Source organism: Eleutherodactylus coqui, chromosome 2, assembly GCF_035609145.1.
Source record: "Eleutherodactylus coqui strain aEleCoq1 chromosome 2, aEleCoq1.hap1, whole genome shotgun sequence".
Taxonomy (NCBI): domain Eukaryota; kingdom Metazoa; phylum Chordata; class Amphibia; order Anura; family Eleutherodactylidae; genus Eleutherodactylus; species Eleutherodactylus coqui.
This window is the reverse complement of record NC_089838.1, coordinates 173047645-173069131: the sequence shown is the minus strand read 5'-3', so window position 1 is coordinate 173069131 and position 21487 is coordinate 173047645. Positions and strand designations below refer to the sequence as shown.

The window sequence follows — 21487 nt, the reverse complement described above, 5'->3', positions numbered from 1 at the left end:
TGCCTAGACAAGTGAAAGCTGTTTTTGATAAGCCATTTTCCTTGTCATTTATAAATGCTGCACTTTCTTGCGCTCGGGCAACCTGAATCTTTATAGAACGGGAGGAATCTTGTTTTCAATAAAGTCACACAGATTGTCAAGGTAAAATAAAGAATGTAATAGCAGGAAGTGTGGGTGACAGATATATAAGCCAGACGACAATCCTGTGTCGTTATGCAGTTTATACAATGTTATAAAACCCAGATAGTCCTGATTTAGGCCAGGCTCAAACGGCCAAAGCGTAAAACGCTGCATGGGTCACACGGTGTTTTACTGTGGAGCCAGAGGTGAGCCGAGCGTACTGCCAAGTATGGCGGTGAAATTGTACTACACATCACAGTGTATCCCATGGATGCTGTCACGGGCAGTTCAACTGGGCTTTCTGTAATTATACTTTCTGTTTATATACACCCCCATAGAGAACAATAGGCTCTATCGTGTCTATATACATGGCAGGATAGAACATGCTGTGCTCTATTTCACACTCACATATTACGCAATTCCAAAACGTTTCTGTGAGCAGAACTGCATAAGAAAAGGTAATTGACTGCCTGTGAATTACCATGTATCACATGGGTGTGCAGCATACATGTAATACATGGTAATCATACACCTGTGTGAGGTGGGGAGGTCTACATTTTTGTTTTCAAGATAGGCCACTGACAACATATAAAACATAAATTTTTCTTACAGAAAGTCTCTGTGGTGTTATCTTGGAGTAATAAACATGATAAAAACTATATATATATTACATATACACATACACACACACATACATACACACAAGATATGAAAGATGTGAACCAAATATGTGGGTCATCTTGGAGTAATAAACATGATAAAAACTATATATATATATATATATATATATATATATACACACATACACACACACACACACACACACACACACACACACAAGGTATGAAAGATGTGAACCAAATATGTGGGACATCCTGTTTTACTATTACAAATAGAAATCTATGCTCTGTACACTACTGCATAGATATGAGCAATCAGCAGCATAAACCGCAGATGATCTATGCTAATAGAGATAGGTTAAAATAATGTTTTTAAACATATTTTCTTTCTACCAATACTTGTATTCTGTAACTGTGTCGCATTCTGATCAATACTGTATTCTATTGTATTCTTAAGAAACTGTAGAATTAGGCCGCCTGCAGGGGGCCGGGTCGGATCCCGCTGCGAGAATTCTCACAGTGGGTCCCGACCCGAGCCCCTGCAGGGACCAGCGCGGCACTCACCTCTCCCGCGGCTCCAGCTCTTTGATGTGCAGGCTGCTGGCCAGCCGGTGATGCGCACAGCGGAGCCGGGGCACCAGGAGTGACATTTCTGTGTGGGCCTCTGCGAGACCCGCACAGAAATAGAACATGCTGCGGTTTGTTTTCCACGTGTGATTTCACGCGGACAAAATCGCGTCCATCTGCCAAGGATTGCGTTTTTTAATGCAATCCTGTGCAGGTGTCCAGGGGCGGAAATTCTGCGGGAAAATGAATGTTCTGTTTCTCAGACACGTTCTTTATATTTTGTCTTTTTAATAAAAAATAGACAATTGGCAAAAATCCCAGGCATAGATAAGAATGCACCTGACAAACTCTGCAAATGGTATTTTCTCAGAATACAGAATTATTTTTGATAAGCAATTTCACTTATGAAAACACATATGTAAATATTTCTGATGCCTTCACAGATTTAGGCCGCCTGCACACGGGCAGGTTTTTGCTGCGGAATCCATGACGGGCATCCACACCGAATACCGTCCATAGCATGCTATGAGAAATTGATTCTTCCTGCACAGGAGTGGAAATCAATTGCAATTTCCACTCAGAGGAAAAATTGCAGCATGCTCCATTAGTGCAGATTTCACACTGACGGCTTCCATTGAAGTCAAGGGAAGCCGTCCAACCTGCAGCCTGTCCACAATTAACATTGCAGACAGGTCGCAAATTCCGTGTCATCGCCTAGCGATGGTGTGGGAAAAATAGACATTTAAAAAAAACACCTGTACTGCACATTTCCGCCGGCGGCTTGCTGCGACCATCTGCAGTATAGATGAAGAAAGAAAATGACAGGTAGGCAGGGTCACTAGCCACATGCAGTCGGCCTAATGTGAAAGATGACATGGCTCCACAATTATTGTTGGTTTTTTTGCCTATTCCTGATAATTATTTCTGCATTATAAAACAGGTGTCTTTGCGATTATTCATGTACTCCGTTATGTTGATTTTTTATGTACGAACGATGTATGTATTATTTTAATTAATTAACCCTAAATGCCATTAAGCCCGGAATTATATTATCTATTTTTTGACAAGTATTCCTGAACTTTGATTTTCACATGCTCATTAAAATTTGCAGATGTGAATGAAGTATTATAAGAAATTCCAATGTTATAAAAATGATCACATTCCCTGCACCAACTCAGAAGGCCACTTAATGATAAGGAAGACTATAAATTATGCCCTTTGTTGCAATAAATCTGGAGTGGTTTTGATCACACCATGTCTCTATTTCAGATGATTAGTGCTGTCTTTTGTGGGTAATAATTTACCTACCTTGACAGACAAAATCTACAATGCAAGTTATTTAGAACCATGACTGTTGTGCACACTCCTGCACTATAGGGATGCTGTTATACCGCAGTGCTTCTTCCGCATAGAACACAGGTGGAGCTCCACTTATTACGACCGGAATCCTCACTCTTCATATTCTTTGAATTGACGAATCTAAGTGTCAGCCGCAATCATCCAAATTCTGCAGGGAATAAATGCTGCATGTACTCGCACCCTAACTGTAGCTGTGTGTAATTGGAGGCTTACGTTAAATGCTAATTGGTTACTATACAAAACTTTGCAATTATATGAGCCCAGTTGAAATGTGTTGGTGTAATTGTGGTCAATAAGCAAGAAAACGGTCTATTGTAAGATATGGAATGAACTAACATTTTTTATAGTTCAATAAAAGAGTTTCTTCATGAAAGCTAAGCCAATGGAAAAATCTGAAGAAATAGCTGAATACGTTTTACGCCAACAGTTTTCATCTTTATGGCCAGCTTAACGCATGGTGGTGAAAATATAATGGTAAGTGACCAGTTTTGGTGCCGGATATGTGAGATTTACAGAGTGCACAGAATAATGAGTTAGAAAGGTTATTTCACAATGTCATTCAATCCCCCCGGTCGTTGATTAATTGGGGCAAAGTTAATTATGGATCAGGACAATAATCTGAAGTATGTTTCTAAGCTATGCATAACTAATTGGTGAAGAAAGAGGGAAATACAGTACTGTCTTTATGAATTGCCTGCACAATCACGAGATTTCAACCTCATTGAGTTATGGGGCAAAGTCGGGGAAACGTTTCCCAGATGTTAATCAGACATAGAAAATGAGATTTCCAACCGGGAAAGTGTTGCTTCAAAACCTGCGGCACTTAGCCGCGGGTTTTGGAGTGGCTTGGCTGCATGCTTTTCCATTGTGGCCGATGCTCCCATAGTGAGCAGCGCGGCCGCAATGGAAAAAAAAAATTAGACATGCTGCGGCCGGGGAATTCGCTCCGCAGCGCCAGCTTTGCCGCGACGGATTGGCTGTCCCGTGTGGACGAGATTTTTGACAAATCTCATCCACATGGCTGGCTAAGCGCAGGATTAGCTTCCACAGGCGGATTTGCTGCAGCGAAATTCCGTGGCGAATCCGCACTGTGTGAACCCAGCCTTAATATCCTGAGATGTATGGTATAAGATGGAAAACATGTAAAATAAAATGTACGTATATATCCAACAAATGCCATCCATCAACCATAGGCCCCCATATAAAAAAAAACCCAAAACTTATAAGTTTAACATCTACATTCTTTATTGCATGGCTGTGATGAATGCCTCTGACAGATGCTGTCTGACAAGTCCTTCATGCAAAAAAAAAAAAAAAAAAGGATGTTAACTAGAGATGAGCGAACGTGTTCAGCCCCGCCCCTTTTTGCCCGAACACCGAACTTTGCGAGGACTTCCGTGCTCGGCCGAAAAAAGTTCGGGGGTCGCTGTGGCAGCGCGGGGGGGTGCGGCGGGGAGTGGGGGGGAGAGGGAGAGAGAGAGGGCTCCCCCCTGTTCCCCGCTGCTGCCGCCCGCGCCACCGCGCCTCTCCCCGCCCCCCAGCGCCCCCCGAATCTTTACACGCGAACACTGAAGTCCTCGGAAAAGCCGGTGTTCGGGTGCATAAGTACTCGTTAAGAACACGTTCGCTCATCATTAATGTTAACGCATTAACTGGATTGCGAACAATTGTATTTAATTGGTATCATGACAATTTGTATAAATTAACAAAATTCAAGCCAAGTTAAAATATAACAGTGGGAATTTAACTGTACAGGACAGAGGGTAGGTGGGGATATTAAACATGTACACTTCATCTGTCATCACCAGTGAGCGGTCAGTCCAGAGGGGCAGCAATCATCTGCACCCAATATTACGAAATGTAACACAAGGAGTACTGATGCATCTGAGCAAACTAAGTGTTGATAAAGCCCCTGACCCAGATGGCACTCATTCATGGATATTAAGGGTATTAAATGGGTATTCCAAGGAATTGTTTTTTAAAGTTTTTACCCATCCAATGAATAGGTGAAAACTGATAGCTCCTGGGGGTCCGACCACTGAGGCCTCCACCAATCCGATCCACTAAAGGGAACTGGTATCTGGTTGGTCTTCATGGAAAAAAGCAGATGCTGTGCAGGCGCATCACAACTCTACTTCAATGAGAGTGTCAGAACAATGTATGTACACGGGTAAAGAACTAGTTGAGGAACAGAAAGCAGAGTTGGTATAAATGGGACAAACTCAAAATGTGCTAAAAAGTCAGAAGGGAAGTTCCCCAAAGATCTGTGTTGGACTAAATTATTTTTAATCTCTTTATTAATGACCTTGTGAAAAGATTGAACGTAAACTGTCAATTTTTGCTGACAATACAAAACTTTGTAGGATACTTAAAAGCCAAGAGGACTGCCAAATATTGCAGAAAGATCTGATTAAATTATAAGCATAGGAAGCACATGGTAGATGAATTTTAATGTTGAAAAGTGTGAATTAAGGCATCTAGACCACCTGGCGCTCGATCCAATCACAGCGCTTACTTACACAGCACTGACGGGGAAATTCAAAGCCAAGCAGGGAGATGACAGCGGGAAAAAGTCTTAAGCAGCTTGTCGCACCGCCAGGGAGAGCATTGCGCCGGGGACACAGACGCCAGCTGGGAGGTGAGTATTGCGTTTTTTTTACCTAGTATATACTCGAGTATAGCTCGGCTTATACTGGAGTCAATAAGTTTTACCAGTTTTTTGTGGTAAAACTTATTGGCTCGGTTTATACTCGGGTCGGCTAATACTCGAGTATATACGGTATTCTCTATCCTGTGCATTGGGGATAAGTTCTATTAGTGGAACACCTCCTTTAAGGGTATGCTATCTGCAAGTGAAGAGCTACAGAACTGCCGTTATAACTGTGGCAAGCAGTTTATTTGGTAACTAGATCAGTTATATGACAAGACAATAATATACAATACTTCTTTTGAAGGCAGATCTATTTCTTAGTGATGTTAAATGTCTGCAGACTACTGTTCACGTATGTTACTAGGAGAAAATGTTGAAATTCTGTTCAGATACAAAAGGTTAGGAGTCTGACATTAATAGCTGTACTGGTACAATCATTACCTATTCTGCAGCATCAGATGAAGACATCTGAAATGGTGTTAAAAGATAATAAATGAGGGGCACAGTGGGGAACAGAAGGATGAAGCTCAAACAATCTAATATACAACCAGATGAATAGATGGATTTGAGAAGAGGGTTGAATCTATATGTCAATCATTACTAGGCAGTACAAATGGACTGAGCCTCACCAAAGCTACTTTTGATATGCTTAGGACAAGTTTGCACTGTCATTCCTTTCACTACATGTCACAACACATACAAATATGCTGTCCCACCACTGCCCTATATATCAGACAGCAGCACCGATTCTGAAAACCTTTTGTGTACTAAGATACATAAACATAGTGCATACACATCATTATAATCTACTTTGATTTCTATTGAATTCTCCTACTGGTTAATTCTTATGGAGCTGCATGTAGCTAATAACTAGAGATGAGCGAGCACGCTCGTTTAAGGCAGATACTCGAGCGAGCATCGGTCTTCTCGAGTAACTGATTACTCGTCCGAGCAAATGCGGGGCGGCGGCGGGGGAGAGTGCGGGGGAAGAGCGAGAGAGATCTCTCTCTCCCCGCTCAACAAAAACAATTAAAAAGACAGTGATCTACCTTAAGGGTGCGTTCACTTGTCGCCGATTTGCTGTGAATTTTGTAACAAATTTTGGTGTGGATCTGCTGCAGATCTGGGGCTGTTCTTTAATTAATCTTGGAGCTAAACAAGTAGAAAATTGGAGCCACACAACTGATTAAATCTGTATATAGATTAAGCCATAACAAACCATAAGGAAGTAGAATTAAGGAGTTATGGAGGTGCGGCTGGGACGCTGATGGGAGCAGGCATGCAAGCTTCGATCCTACGCTGCAAAATGCATACACCAGCAAAGATCTACTTGAAGTCTTATTAGGCGGCCTGTCCACGGCAGAGGCAGAGTATCGCTAACAATATTGCGCTGTGGTGGCGCGGGGAAGAACTGATAGGCTCACCGCGGTGAGCCTATCTAACAGATGTGCTGCGATTTAAATCCTGAGAGCGGAAAATCGCTATGATTCTCCGCTCATGGACATCGGGCTGCGCTTCCATAGTTAGCCTAAGGAAAGCGTTCACTGCGTTACCCACGGCCGGATTATCGACGCGGATAACGCAATGACAACTTGCCCGTGGACAGGCAGCCTTAAGGGGCAAGGAACAGTCGGATAAGACTGCCTAAGGTGGCCCCCCAAGGCCAGACACCTTGGCCCATGGCACTATGGAGGATTTCACCAAAAAGCCACTTTACTCAGACTGTGGGTCCCAGTCATCTTAGGATTGTCAGCTGCCACTGCAGGCTGTATCTGGTCTTCCTTACTGTGGAGATGCAGCAAAACGGAGGATGCAGGATGCGGTGGACAGCTGCCCACAGGGGTCCTGCTCTGCTTTTCCACTCACAAAGTGATCATCTACTGCTGGGCAAAGCTATCAAGCTGCAGTCAGGGCCACTGATCAACAAGGCACTTAGCTAATGGCATCCACTCGTATACAGGACTCTTCTGGCACTGCAGGCTCTCACCACCCACCAAAAAAGGTTAGTACACGTAATGAAAAAGCCTAAATAGCACCCAAAGCTCACAGCCCACACTAACCATGGCTATAAATAAAGACCTCAGTGGGGCCACACCTCAGGGACTGGCAAAACAAGATGACAACTTACGGGCCACTCCCTTAACAATGAGGTATGTTTGCCCCAGCAGCCCCTGGGCTCCAGCATCAGATGATAACCAAGAGGCAATTTATTCTGCCCCCTTACCCTAAGTAGAGCCAGTATCTTGGGCAGCTCTGCACCAAGACTGATTTCAAACCACTTATCTCAGCAGTGATTGAGGCTTAGGAGCTGAAGATACTGGCAGTGAGGCATGACCTCCAACAAACTACATCACAAGTTAAGAGTCTAGAAGACAAACATTATGTTATAAGATCTAATATCACTCAGTTGCAAGCTGCTGTGGTGTTCCAATCCAATAGAATATGTAATTTAGAGGATCTGAACAACAGAGGCGAGCTTTCATCTTCTCATAAAATTAGCTGGATGGAGCACATACAGCACTCAACCAAGAAATTCCTCACCACAACCAAAAGAAGTCATCTGCTGTGTCCATGACTTTACAATTAAGGAAGCTATCATGAAATGTGAGGAACTCTGAATTTGATGAAGCCCATATTCAATTGTTTCCAGGTTTGCCTTGGATCACTTTACAAAACACATGACACCTTCACGCACTGCGTATGACCTTCCATGACCATCAAATGACAAATCAATAGGCTTCCCTTTTTTCCCCTATAGCTCGCAAAGATGGCCGCTCAGCTACACTCTGGCCCTACTTTAGCTTTCATCTCCTGTGAGTCTTTGGAAATTCCGATCCTGGATATCTTGGATTGATAAAAAGTCTTCCCCCTCTGTCACCACCACAAATTTGGCAACCTACTCAGACCAAGAAACGAAATCCACTTTCTGCAAGATCTACTGCTACATTGCAGATAAACCTTTTCAAAAACCTTTTCCAGCTATGTGATGTCCATTGTTTTATAGAGACTTTTCGTTTTTCTCTTGATAGATGGGCTTTCTATTTATTTATTTTTTTGCTTTTTTCATACTTTTGTGGTGTGGGTGATATTGCTTTAGAGGATTACTTCCACTTTTCCCCCCTCTTGCACTTTCTGATAATGTTCGTTCCTGGTCAACCTACAGACTTCTGGGGTTGTACCAACTATGTTTTCCCCTCACAGTTAGTTAGATGTTTGTAAGTCCTCCTTCTAAATCAGAGTGGGGCAACTGTCTCTCTGTAGGGTATAACAACCTGCCTTTTGTTCTTCGATTATTCTTTTGTGTACGTTTTAGGTTATTTGTCACCCACTCTTCCCCATTTTTACTACAGTTATATGAATCCGATGTTGTAACAGCCTGGTGGAGTACGCTCGAACAGATGCCTCCCATTGGTTCGCAATACTTTGTCACATTTGATCTGGGCGAGTGTAACATGAGGTTTATACTCGCTCACTTATTCCCTGGTGGTTCGATGTATTACTCTTAAAATATAAGGCCTTAACTCCACTATGAAACTTCCCCACTGTATATTCAACTACACATAACAAATACGTAGCTGGTATGTTGTCAAGTGACTGCCCAGTCACAATCTTCTCCTTTAAGATTAATCCCCAAGACCTTGAGGGTACTCTCCACACAGACGACCCATTGCGTTATGTAATATCTATGCCCCTAACACATCCCAAGTTTGGTTCCTTTGCCAAATGTTAAATCTCTTGCAAGCTCTTCGTCAAGCAGCAGTTGGGGAAGAGATTAATAATCTCTTTTCAGAGATAACAGTTAGGCTATCCCTTCAAAATAGACCCCGTTCCTGAATCTAGTCCTGTATCTCATTAGAATATCGACAATTGATACACTTACATGGTCTATGGTGCATTTTGATTTGTCTTGCATAATCTTTTTGTGGAAATTGCTAATTAATATACAGTTTATAAGAAAAAGGAGTTACTGATGTCATTCTTGGGGAGCAGTAGGAGAATAGGCACATCCTTATTCACAGGGAGGTTTATGCTTTTGCTAATGGCTTTTGCTTTTCTTTTATAGGTATCTCCGACGGTCCTCATTACTATTGGGCATTATGGTATTGCTTGATCTATCATGGTCCACACAAGTTTTGTCCTTGACCCTTCATTGCAGGATAGAAATACCTGTATTGTAGAACTGACCAAAATCGTCAGTGTAAGCCTAACGTAATGTTTCAGTAATAATTGGTATATACGTTGCAGGACTATATTTAATAGCATTCAGAACTCTGAGCGTATGCTCCCACATAGCGGATTTGCTGCAGATTTTCCGTAGCAGAATATCAGCAGCAAATCTGCACCAATTGGTGCAGAAACTGTGAGAAATTCACTTCCTTATTTGAGGAGGCGGAATCTGTAATGAACAGGCAGAGTGTGAACCAACAGGCTAAGAATTGAAAATCAGAACCGCATGTCAATTCTGTTGCAGACTTTGTACAGATTTTTTTAAGCACCATGTGGATTGGATTTTTTAAATATCGACATGGTTTGCACTGCAGAAATTCCGGGTGGTAAATGCGCTGCATTTCCTAAAGTATGACATGGTAGTTTAACCCCTTAGTGACCAAGCCTGTTTGCGCCTTAATGACCAGGCCAAATTTTGCAAATCTGACACGTGTCACTTTAGCATGGAAAAACACCAGAAAGGTTTTGCATATCCAAGCGATTCTGACATTGTTTTTTTCACCACATGTTGTACTTCATTTAGGTGGAAAAAAAAGACCGATAGAATTTGTGTTTATTTATTAAAAGCGCCAAAATTGGAAAACTTTGAAAAAAATCGTCATTTTTTCACATTTCCAACTGCAATATCTCAAATATGTGCAAACATAATATAGAAATTTTTGCTAAGATTTATATTTCCACCCGTTTACTTTATTTTGGGCGCACATTGGAAAAACTTTTTTTTTTTTTTTTTAACCATTTAGGAGACGTACAAATGTAACATTACTTTTCAGCATTTTGAGGAACACTTTGTTTTCCTACACCAATCCAAGATTGGAAAGGCTCATAGGAGTCAAAATGATAGATACCCCCACAAGTGACCCCATTTTAAAAACTACACCCTTTAACGTATTCACTGAGGGGTGTCATAAGTATTTTAACCCCACAGTTTTTTTTTAGGAGTCAATGCAATTTAGAAGAGAAAAACTAAAATTTCATATTTTTGCAAATATGTCATTTTAAAGACAGGACTTTTTTCTATAGTGCACATGAAAATTACGATTTGCACTCCAGAATGGATACCCCTGTTTGTTCCGTGCTCAGAAACATACCCATTGTGGCCCTAGTATTACGCCTATATGCACAATGGGGCCCAAAATGAAAGGAGCAACCGGTGGCTTTCGGAACAGAAATTTTGCTTGAAGGAGATTTAGGCCCTATTGCACACTTGTAGAGCCATTGAGTGACTAAAACTATGGAGAACGCCCACAAGTGACCCCATTTTGAAAAGTAGACCCCTTAACGAATTTATCTAGGGGTACGATGACTTTTTTGACTTCACAGTTTTTGAATGAATCTAAGCCAAGCCGAAGGAAAAAAATTACGATTTTCATTTTTTTGGTAATTCTGTCATTTCAAAAGCAGTTTTTTTTGTACCGCACATATATGAATGAAGACTTGCACCCCAAAATGGATACCCGTTTGTCCTGTGCTCAGAAACATACCCATTGTGGCCCTAGTATTACGTCTATATGCACAATGGGGCCCAAAATGAAAGGAGCAACCGGTGGCTTTCGGAACAGAAATTTTGCTTGAAGGAGATTTAGTCCCCATTGCCCACTTGTAGAGCCATTGAGTGACCAAAACGATGGAGAACCCCCACAAGTAACCCCATTTTGAAAAGTAGACCCCCTAACGAATTTATCTAGGGGTATGATGACTTTTTTGACTTCACAGTTTTTGAATGAATCTAAGCCAAGCAGAAGGAAAAAATTATGATTTTCATTTTTTTGGCAATTGTGTCAATTTAAAAACTGTTTTTTTTGGACAGTGTACATAGGAATGAAGACGTTCACCCCAAAATGGATACCCCCGTTTATCCCGTGTTCAGAAACATACCCATTGTGGCCCTAATCTACTTAAAGGAAACATAGCTAGGCCTATAATGGAAGGAGCACCCATTGGATTTCAGGGTACAACAGAATAAATTCCAGTCCCCATTGCCCACTTGTAGAGCCATTGAGCAGCCAAAATGATAGAGAACCCCCACAAATGACCCCATTTTGAAAACTAGACCCCTTAGCAAATTCACCTAGGGGTGTACTGCATATTTTGACCCCAAAGTATTTGAATGAATCTAAGCAAAGCAAAAGGAAAAAATTACGATTTTCATTTGTTTGGCAATTTTGTCAATTTAAAAACTGTTTTTTTTTTGCCCAGTGTACATAGGAATGAAGACGTTCACCCCAAAATGGATACCCCTGTTGTCCCGTGTTCAAAAACATACCGTATATACCGGCGTATAAGACGACTTTTGAACCCCGAAAAATCTGCTCTGCAGTCGGGGGTCGTCTTATGCGCCGGTAATACAAAAAAAAAAAAAGTGTAAAAAAAAAAAATTTTATTACTCACCTCCCACGGCGTTCTGTCGCGCTCCGGCAGGATGTCGCTCGCTCGGCAGGCTGTCGCTCGCTCCTCGTCCCCGCCGCAGCATAGCTTTCTGAATGCGGGGCTTGAAATCCCCGCTTCCAGAAAGCTAATACACACGCCGGCAGCCATGACAGCATTGAATGGCTGTGATTGGCTAAAGCACACGTGGCTTCAGCCAATCACACTATTCAATGACATCATTGAATGGCTGTGATTGGCTGAAGGCGCACGTGTTAGCAATCACACCCATTCAATGATGTCATTGAATAGTGTGATTGGCTGAAGCCACGTGTGCTTTAGCCAATCACAGCCATTCAATGATGTCATGGCTGCCGGCGTGTGTATTAGCTTTCTGGAAGCGGGGATTTCAAGCCCCACATTCAGAAAGCTATGCTGCGGCGGGGACGAGGAGCGAGCGACAGCCTGCCGGAGCGAGCGACATCCTGCCGGAGCGCGACAGAACGCCGTGGGAGGTGAGTAATAAAATTTTATTTTTTTTCTCCACTGAATACCGGCGTATAAGGTGACAGTTGGGGGGTCGTCTTATACGCCCCGTCGCCTTATACGCCGGTATATACGGTACCCCTTGTGGCCCTAATCTACTTACAGGACACATGGCTAGGCCCATAATGGAGGGAATGCCCGCTGGATTTCAGGGCAGAACTGAATAAATTCCAGGCCCCATTGCCCACTTATACAGAAAAAAAATTGACTTCCTAAAAATAATTTTTGGCATTCCCTAAATATTAGATAAAGGTAATAATATAAACTGCGTTTTATGTCCGAAGACAGGGGTAATTACGGAGGCTGCTTGGGATGGGTACATGGGGCAAGAAAACCGGGTATCCCCCCCCTCCTCTCATGTATTTTGGGGGGTATTTCGTAACCTCAGCGGCGGGTATGGGGTGTAAAAAGTGGCGCTCTGTGAGGCTTTTTAATTTTGCTGCGGTGCGGCGGTCTCACAGAGAAGGCGCTCAACAAGCTGCTCCTGGAACTGCAGGAAGGCGAGCGTTCCCGGGGCTTCTTGTAAATTACGGATTACAGGTAGCGGTCTGAATAACGCCGGGCTCACGAAGCCGTAGGCGGAATCTGCTTGCGGAGGCCCGCAGCGGATCCCAGCTGTGAGCCCGGCTGTGACCCTGCGTACGGCCGCGTAATGTACATAACAGCCTACTCACACAGGCGTTTTTTTGTTTATATTTCCCGTGCCGTCGCTTAGAGATGACCCGGGGACCCGCAGCCCGTACACAATGTGTTTGCATATGGGCTGCGGGTATATCCACGGTCATAGAGCACAATGGGCTCTAGGTCGCGGATATTCGCAGTAAAATATAGCATACCGTGTTCTGTTTCTGCGAGTGGATTACGTAATTCTGACCCGCTAATTGGGGTGAATTGTGTAATCCAATGCATGCGATTGATCCGTGGATTACCGCTGATGAAGCGCATGCAGAACCCGTAATTCCTCTCCGGTCACGTGTGACCGGCCTAATGTTAGATCACTACTTTATCACGTGACCGGGAACCGCTCAATGAGGCCACCGGTCCCTGCTCCAGGCACTCGGCAACCGTTGGTCGCTGGGAGCAAGGAGATTTAAGATTTCCTGGGCTCCCCGTCTCCTGCGAATGTGTCCGGCATTTTGCCGGCGGGCACATACCCAGTAGCTGGCAGCATCCATGGAGGATAATCGCATATGGATTCAAATGCGGAAGCCTCAGAGAAGATGTTTCATCTCCCCTCATCGATCGCATCGGTGAGGGGAGATGAAACTGCCACTTTTTAAAGAACTTTTACGTGATCGCCATTATGCATTGGATAACGGCGATCACATGACCAGTAACCGCATACCGCGGCTCCCCGTGACATCTCCAGGCTGTTGGCTACCTTTGGTAGCCAGCAGCAGGGAGATTTTAAATTTCTTGGGCAATCTTTCACTTTTGCGCATGCGTCCGCCATCATGCTGACGGGCGCATGCGCCGAAGCTGGGGTAAGGTCCACAGATCAACATCCCACCAGGGAACAAATCCGGGACCTTGGGTACGTAATTTCATCCCCCCCTTACGGATACGATCTGTAAGGGGAGATGAAACTTTAACTTTTTAAACTTTTTTTAACTTTTTTTTTTTTTTTTACTTTTTAACTTTATATGATCACCGTTAACTGATGGATAACGGTGGTCAGATCACTGGAAACCGCATACAGCGGTCCCCAGTCATATCTCCCTGCACTCGGCTATCTGTGACAGCCGGGTGCAGGGAGATTTTGAATTTGCCGGGCTCGCCGGCTTCTGCGCATGCGCGCCACATCGGCACATCGCAGAAGCCAGCGGGGGGTCCCGACACTGGCCGGAGGACATCGGCGGACCTGAGGTGAGTATTTTCACCTCCCCTCATGGATCCGATCCATGAGGGGAGGTGAAACTTTTCTTTTTTTACACTTTTTTTCACTTTTCCGAGATCGCCGTTATCCATTGTATAACGGCGATCGCGGTCCCCGCTGACATCTCCTGCCTCCCGGCTACCTACAGGAGCCGGGAGCCAGGAGATTTTAAATTTCCCGCACCGCCGGGCCTTCTGCGCATGCGGCTGACGTAATGCCGCCTGGTGCGCATGCGCAGAAGGACGGCTACGGGGCCCGAAGCATTGGGACAGCGTGGAGCTGTGCCGCGGACCTCGGTGAGTAATTTCAGCTGCTCCGATGGATCCGATCCATCAGAGCAGCTGAATCTTTAACTTTTATTGCACTTTTATTTACTTTTTTGCGATCGGCGCTATCGATTGGATAGCGCCGATCGCAATGCCGGGGGGGGGGGGGGTCCGAACAGCCCGGGATGACAGCTCCATGCTGTCAGCTACCTGCGGACACCGACAGCATGGAGCTGTCATGTCCAGAGCCCGAGGGGCTTTATTCTTTGCAGGACACATGTTTTTACGTCCTCAAAGAATAAAGCCCACTTCGGGAGGACGTAAAAACACTATGGGCTGGTCGTTAAAGGGTTAAGAATAGAAAAGAAATACAAATCACACTGCAAAGGGTTATATACCTGGGTCTCGACCCCCTGCTCCAGCAGACGCTTCGCTTGATTTTCAACTTCAAGGCGCGCTCTACCAATGAAAAGCAGATCGTTCTCGATAACTTCTATTCCTGAAAGGTCCACGCCTTGAGAAAGGTAGTCTAGAAAACAGAAGAGGTTTGATATGCTAAAGTAATATTACAAATATAACAGACTCCTGAAAATTCCACTCTTAAGGAGACATATCTGATTTAATTAAAAAACAAAAAAGGTATTGCCTGTAACAATTTTAGATCATCTTCGCTTAGAACTCTACATTGTACCGTTCCTCTGTTAGTGCTGATACTGTCAGACTGTATTGGGACATAACTCTTTCACAAAGGTAATTTAACGCCCATTTGTTAATTTATTCCTAAATTTCAAGGAGGAGTAAGGCCACCTGCAGATGGCCGGGTCGGATAGAGCTGCGAGAATTCTCACAGCGGGACCTGACCCGAGTGTCTGCAGAGAGCAGCGTGGCACTCACCTCCTTCCGCGGCTCCGGCTGTTTGATATGTCGGCTGCCGGGCAGCCGGCGCACGCGCAGACCGGAGCCGGTATATAACTTCTGTTTCGCCAATTTACAGTGCACAATGTATATTACAAAGTGCATTGTAATCAGCAAACAGAAGTGCTCACATAAATTTATTACGGCTGTACAACCCCTTTAAGTCTGTAGATGGGATAACTTTTAATGATTAACAAAAAAAGCCATTAAAAGTTACCATATCAACAAGCTTAATTTCTCTTAGGCAGAGCTCACACATAACTGTATGCTTACTGCATGACCCACGCAGTTTCTGCACACCTAATATGTATTAGCAAAATTACATAGACTTTAATCATGCTGCTCACATGAGCCACACAAAAAAAAAAAAAAAATTGCGGCATGCACTATCTGGGAGCGTAATGCGCATGCATACACGACAAGATAGTGTACAGAGATTGGCGACACAGCTAGTATGCATGTCATTGTGTACTTGCTGTGTGCTCACACACTGGCAAAGACGTTCGTATAAGCCCGGCCTTACTGTGGAAATTCACATTCAGCATTCACAGAACAGTTACAACAGAACTGCAGAGATCACCCCCCTTTTCTGATGCTCATTTGGTTCACTGTAGATTTCTTAATTAAATGACGATATTCTTTTCTGCAATGTTTGTTTTATTGTCACTTCTAAGGGCTGTTTTTTCTGTAAGAGCAGCTCTTGCTACTGTGGCCCGGCCTACTCACATATTTCACAAGTGGCCATTCATGGTTGTCAACTGTCACATAATGGTAAAAAGCATAGCCGAATGTCTTTCGGGGCAGTTACAGCTGAACACTGGGGTTACACAAGACTGAATAGGCAGAGCTGCAGGGAGGAGGGCCAGATCAGTAACTTGGAGCCAAAGATGGAACAGAAGGTGGATTTCACCCAGAAGCCCCATTCTCATGGCGGTCGGCGTATGCAAAGTCTGTGCCAAAAGCCGCATCCGAATGGGCGGTTTTAGCATCCCATTATATTGAATGGGGATCCATGGCATAGTTCAGAGTGGAATTGAAATCCACGCTGTGGAAGAATATTTACATGTCATTTCTTTTTTTTTATGTGTGACTGCGCAAACACCACATCACATGGAGTTAGACCAACTGAACGGCACTAAATTCATCAGGGGATTTTGTCATCAAGTTCAGGAAGTTTGCCGAAATGCAGAGCTCCGAGTCACGGATGTGGGCCACGCCGCCCTATCCCTACGACTGCATGCAGTGTGACAGCTCTTTCCCTATATACAAAAGGGCAGAGCGTTGTCAGTCTGCATGATGCGGGAGGGAAGAAGCCGGCACAGCGTGACTTGGAGCTTTAAAATGCAAATCTGCTGCAAAAATCTGAGGGCCAACACAGATTAGGTCCAGGTGAATGAGGCCTTTAAGTCAATGCAGCTAAGATCGAGTTACTGATGATAGATGTGTTTTAGCACAACACAGCTAAAAAGCAGCCAGCATTAAAGAAAATAGATAACGGAAGCATGGAGGGCCTATTTACATGGAAAGATGATCATTCAAAAATCGCTCAAACGGCAGCTTCAGTGACAGTTTTGAGCGATCACTTTGCATAAGCTCTTTAGTAGTTAATTAGCTACTTAAGAGTTTATTAGCGTGTAAATGAAGGTAGCTGCTGTATGCAGAAAACAGCGGAAACGCTAACATCTGCATACAGCTCCTTTTTTCTCTGAACTATCAGCTGGGATCCCGCTGATAGCTCTGAGAACAGCAGGAGTGCTGACAGCTGCTTTGTTCTCGGAGCTATTGCTGAGAGCTCCGAGAGGGGTACCAGCTGAAAGAACAGTATCAGCGGTATACTGCTGAGAACATGACGCTGATAAGAGTCATCGCTGACTTTTAGCTTGCTAAAAGTCAGTGATGAACTAATAGTGCATGATGGCTGCACGTTTAGACACAACAATTATCGCTCAAAAGATGGCTTTCGAGCGATAATCATGTTTAAATGGGTCTTAACCAAAACTTACATAATAAAAACAGCAGTTGGAGAAAAGGCAATCCAATATATTTAGCATCTTTTATAACTTCCTGGTCATTTTAGCTCCATTATTCAGCGCGCATTTAACTCAGAATTCAATAACCCTATGAACATCTAAAAGTAACAAAAGCATAAAACATTGCTTGAATTCTATGCGCTTATATTTTTAGTTAGCCATGTCGTGCCGATCAGGATGGTATAAATGCTGTCCACCATAATCACTGTCCTGTAAGCATTTCATTTCTCACTAAAACAATCTTTGGTTACATTTTATTCTCAGAAGAGTAAAATGCAAGCGCTTTATCCATCCCATTACAAGATCCACTAGAACTGTGGAGCACGCTTTAGGAAGCACTTACTTCACTGACACTATTTGTCAGGAAATCAATGAATCAGAAAAAAACTACGTCAACAAATATTTATAAAGGGATGTGCCTCTCCATCTGCTAACAGCAATGCCCGTTTCATGTGTTACAGTAGACTCAGGCTGGTAATTACAAAATGATACGTTAGATCAGGAAAGGATAAACCTCATGGTAAATATTTGACATTAAAATGCAGCACCTATTTTAGAACAAAGGAAGCCTGCTTGCATTCAAAGTCACAGCCAGCTGTAGGGGACTTGCAAGAATTATATTACATAGGGACATCACAGTAAGCATTATATACTAGTATAATTATCATCTTTATATGGTGGCAACATACTGCACAGTATTTTACAGATCAGATGGTACAAAGACAAAATCAGTCCTTACATACTACAGGGGAGAGAGTCCTGTTTGCTGGAGCTTACGAACTATGAGGAAACAGGGGCGTTTCTTCTGTACAATGGTCCAGCCATCTATTACCAAATAGGGTAATACACGTAACGTTGCATGAGCATGTACAGATATGAAGTGCATGAGAATGCATAAAGTAATGGGGTTACTGATGGATGAAGGGGTCAGGTTTTGAGGAAGAATGTAGAAGAGGGGTAAATGGAGAAGACTGTGGTAGTACATTTCAGAGAACTGGTGCCACTTGAAAAATGTTTTGGAGTTGTGAGTTTCAGATTATGGAAGACATGAGGCTGAAATCATTAGCAGAATGTCTACCTACTTACCCATGCTTTCCAGAAATGAGGGTAGTGATATAGGGCAGTGCAACACTGTGAAGAACTTTCTGGATGAGAGTGGTAAGTTTAAAGCGAACCAGTCATGTCCTACAAGCACCAGAAACTAAGTAAATGTACTAATGGGACAGGGGCCGCTAAGTTCAGTACACTAGCCCAGCTTCCCGTTCAGGGTTGCCAACCTGAAAATTTATTTATTTTTTCTGGACAATTTATCCACAAATGACATACAATCAGCATTTTATTTTTACAGGCACATTAGAAAACTATTATGAATGATACAGATACAAGCCTGTAGGTCAGATAGTGATATGGACCGGCACATACTGTGAACTGTAAAGTAATGATAATTACAAATCATACTAACCGGCTCAAGTACCACCAGCTGCAAAAAATTCACAAACGAATCTATTCTATTTCACAGACAATGGAAGTGAGTGCCCTATTTTTACGGACTGTCCAGGAATATGTGGACAGGTTGCAATCCTGTGCATTGAGCGGACTTAATTCTGTTTCCAAGGGACATGCATACATGCTGTTTTCTGTGTGTGTGCACTGTAAGCAGAAATGAGTTTAAATGCGTCCGCTCAATGCGCCAAGCGACGCCTTCCTGACAGTGAAGGAATGGGAAGCCAGTTAATATAAAAAGTACAACGTAAACTATAAAATTCTTTCCAGATGGTATAGGTGTCCAGTTCTAATCCATCACTTATGCCCAGAAGTTGCAGACAAGCACTGGCGATGTAACTCTGCGGTGAGGACATTTGGTGGGAGTGTCCGGACCAGAAGCCTTTCTGGAGCAGCGTATTTTCCATGTACAAAAAGGTGACACATGGGGTGGTCATCCAAACACAACAACTGGCACTGCTCTCAATCATTCCTAAGAGCTTGTCGACCATAAAAAAGGCCTTGTACATTACTTCCTTACAGCAGCGAGAGCCGTGATCCCCAGGCATTGACTAACACTCGCGCCCCCACGATAGTAGAATTTGTCACCTGAGACACATGGAGGAACTGATAGTGGAAGATCACCCAGAGCGTGGGGACCCGCTGGGGAAATGGATGGCATGGTCCCTTTTCCTGGAGACAGAGTTCAAGGAATTCTTGGAGTAGGTGAGCCAATATGGACACGAACCTAGGGTAGGGGAGGCACTCTCCTATGCAGATATCCCTTTTAATCCCCACTCCTTCTCCTCTTTCCTTCCTGATAATTTATTTTCTCATCTTTCTCCCTCTGTGTCTTTCTTTTAGATACAGACTGGTGAATAAAGTGTTAAATTCTAGTCAGTGTCGTTCTGACATGACACCGTGGCAGTGCCTCTTTCAGCGGGATAATGCTCCCTGCCACACGCAAAAATTGTTCAGAAATGGTTTAACAAAAAGATCAAGGTGTTGACTCACATGGAGAGAGCCATCAATCAGCGCCTGAAGAGCAGAGTAAGGCGGGGGGGAGTGCAGATATGAAGGTGCTCCAATATCACATGTTTGGAGGCCCCATGAAAAAAGGGTAATTCTCCACCAAACAAGTGTATTATGTGATATGACAGACAGAGGGTGGTTACCAAAGCTTGATAATACGATTAATCAGGAGTTTTATTCCAAAAGGCAACGTTAACAGCAGTGTCGAAATATCAAATGACAAAACAACTTCAGGATGTCTTTTAGCTTTTACATTTACAGATGAAAGGATGACTCAAAATCCCTTGTGATACAATGAATTCTGTCAAAGAGGTTTAGATCTCAATTCATTTGTTATATAATGCCATTTCCTATTCCCCTAGCAGGCACCTCCAGAACCAGAGACCAGAAGATGCAGTGAAAGCGGTGCATTTGGCTGCAAAGAAATAAGTCTACAAACCAACTAATCGGAAAGATTCTTGAAGCAGCTTAAGGGCTCATGTCCATGGGCAAAATATGATTTAGGATCCGCAGCGGATCTCCCGCACGCGGATCCGCATCCCATAGGGATGCATTGACCACCCGCGGGTAGATAAATACCCGCGGATCGTCAATAAAAGGGATTTTAAAAAAAATGGAGCATGAAAAAATCTGGACCATGCTCCATTTTCGTGCGGGTCTCCCGCGGGGTCGGCTCCCGCGGGCTTCTATTGAAGCCTATGGAAGCCGTCCGGATCCGCGGGAGACCTAAAATAGGAATTTCAAGGATTTACTCACCCGCAGCGGGCCGCGAAGCTCTTCTCTTCCTCACGGCCGCATCTCCCTCGCTTCGGCTCGGCGGATGTGCCCGGCGCATGCGCGCGGCACGTCGACGACGTGCCGGCGACGTGCCGCCGGCGTGTGGAATTCATCCGCCGGCCGAAAAAGAAGATCCGGCCGTGAGGAAGAGCAGAGCTTCGCCGCCCGCTACGGATAGGTAAATTCTTATTTATTTGTATTTTCAGCGCTCATGTCCGCGGGGCAGGAGGGACCCGCTGCAGATTCTACATGTAGAATCCGTAGCGGGCCCGATTTTCCCCGTGGACATGAGGCCTTAGGCCTCCTTCCCACGAACGGATTTCCGCCGCGTAATTCGCGGCGAAAATCCGCTGCGCTGCCCGCAGCTATTAGGTTCTATTGAACCTAATAGCTCAGGGCACACAGTGCGGAATGCCGCACCGTGAAATCTCCCATCCTCACCCGCGGCATGCTCTATTTGCCGCGGGTGTACGCGCGGACAGCTTCCATTGCAGTCAATGGAAGCCGTCTGTTCACGCTATCTTCCGCTGTAGCACAGCGGAAGATAGTGTGAAAACGCTTCCCTGCCTACCGCCACCGCGTCATATGACGCATCAGACGCGTCACGACACGGCCGGACGCGTCATGTGACGCGGTGGGTGTCTCATGTGACG

General features: G+C 44.1%; 1 protein-coding gene across 1 annotated transcript in view; it reads right to left on the bottom strand.

The window, feature by feature from the left end:
• Nucleotides 1-21487, bottom strand: part of COG5 (component of oligomeric golgi complex 5) — a 299093-nt gene that overhangs the window by 163395 nt on the left and 114211 nt on the right. Inside the window, exon 7 of the mRNA XM_066591926.1 lies at nt 14997-15127. Within this exon, the coding sequence (XP_066448023.1) occupies nt 14997-15127 (131 nt within the window). The remainder of the gene's footprint in view (nt 1-14996; nt 15128-21487) is intronic.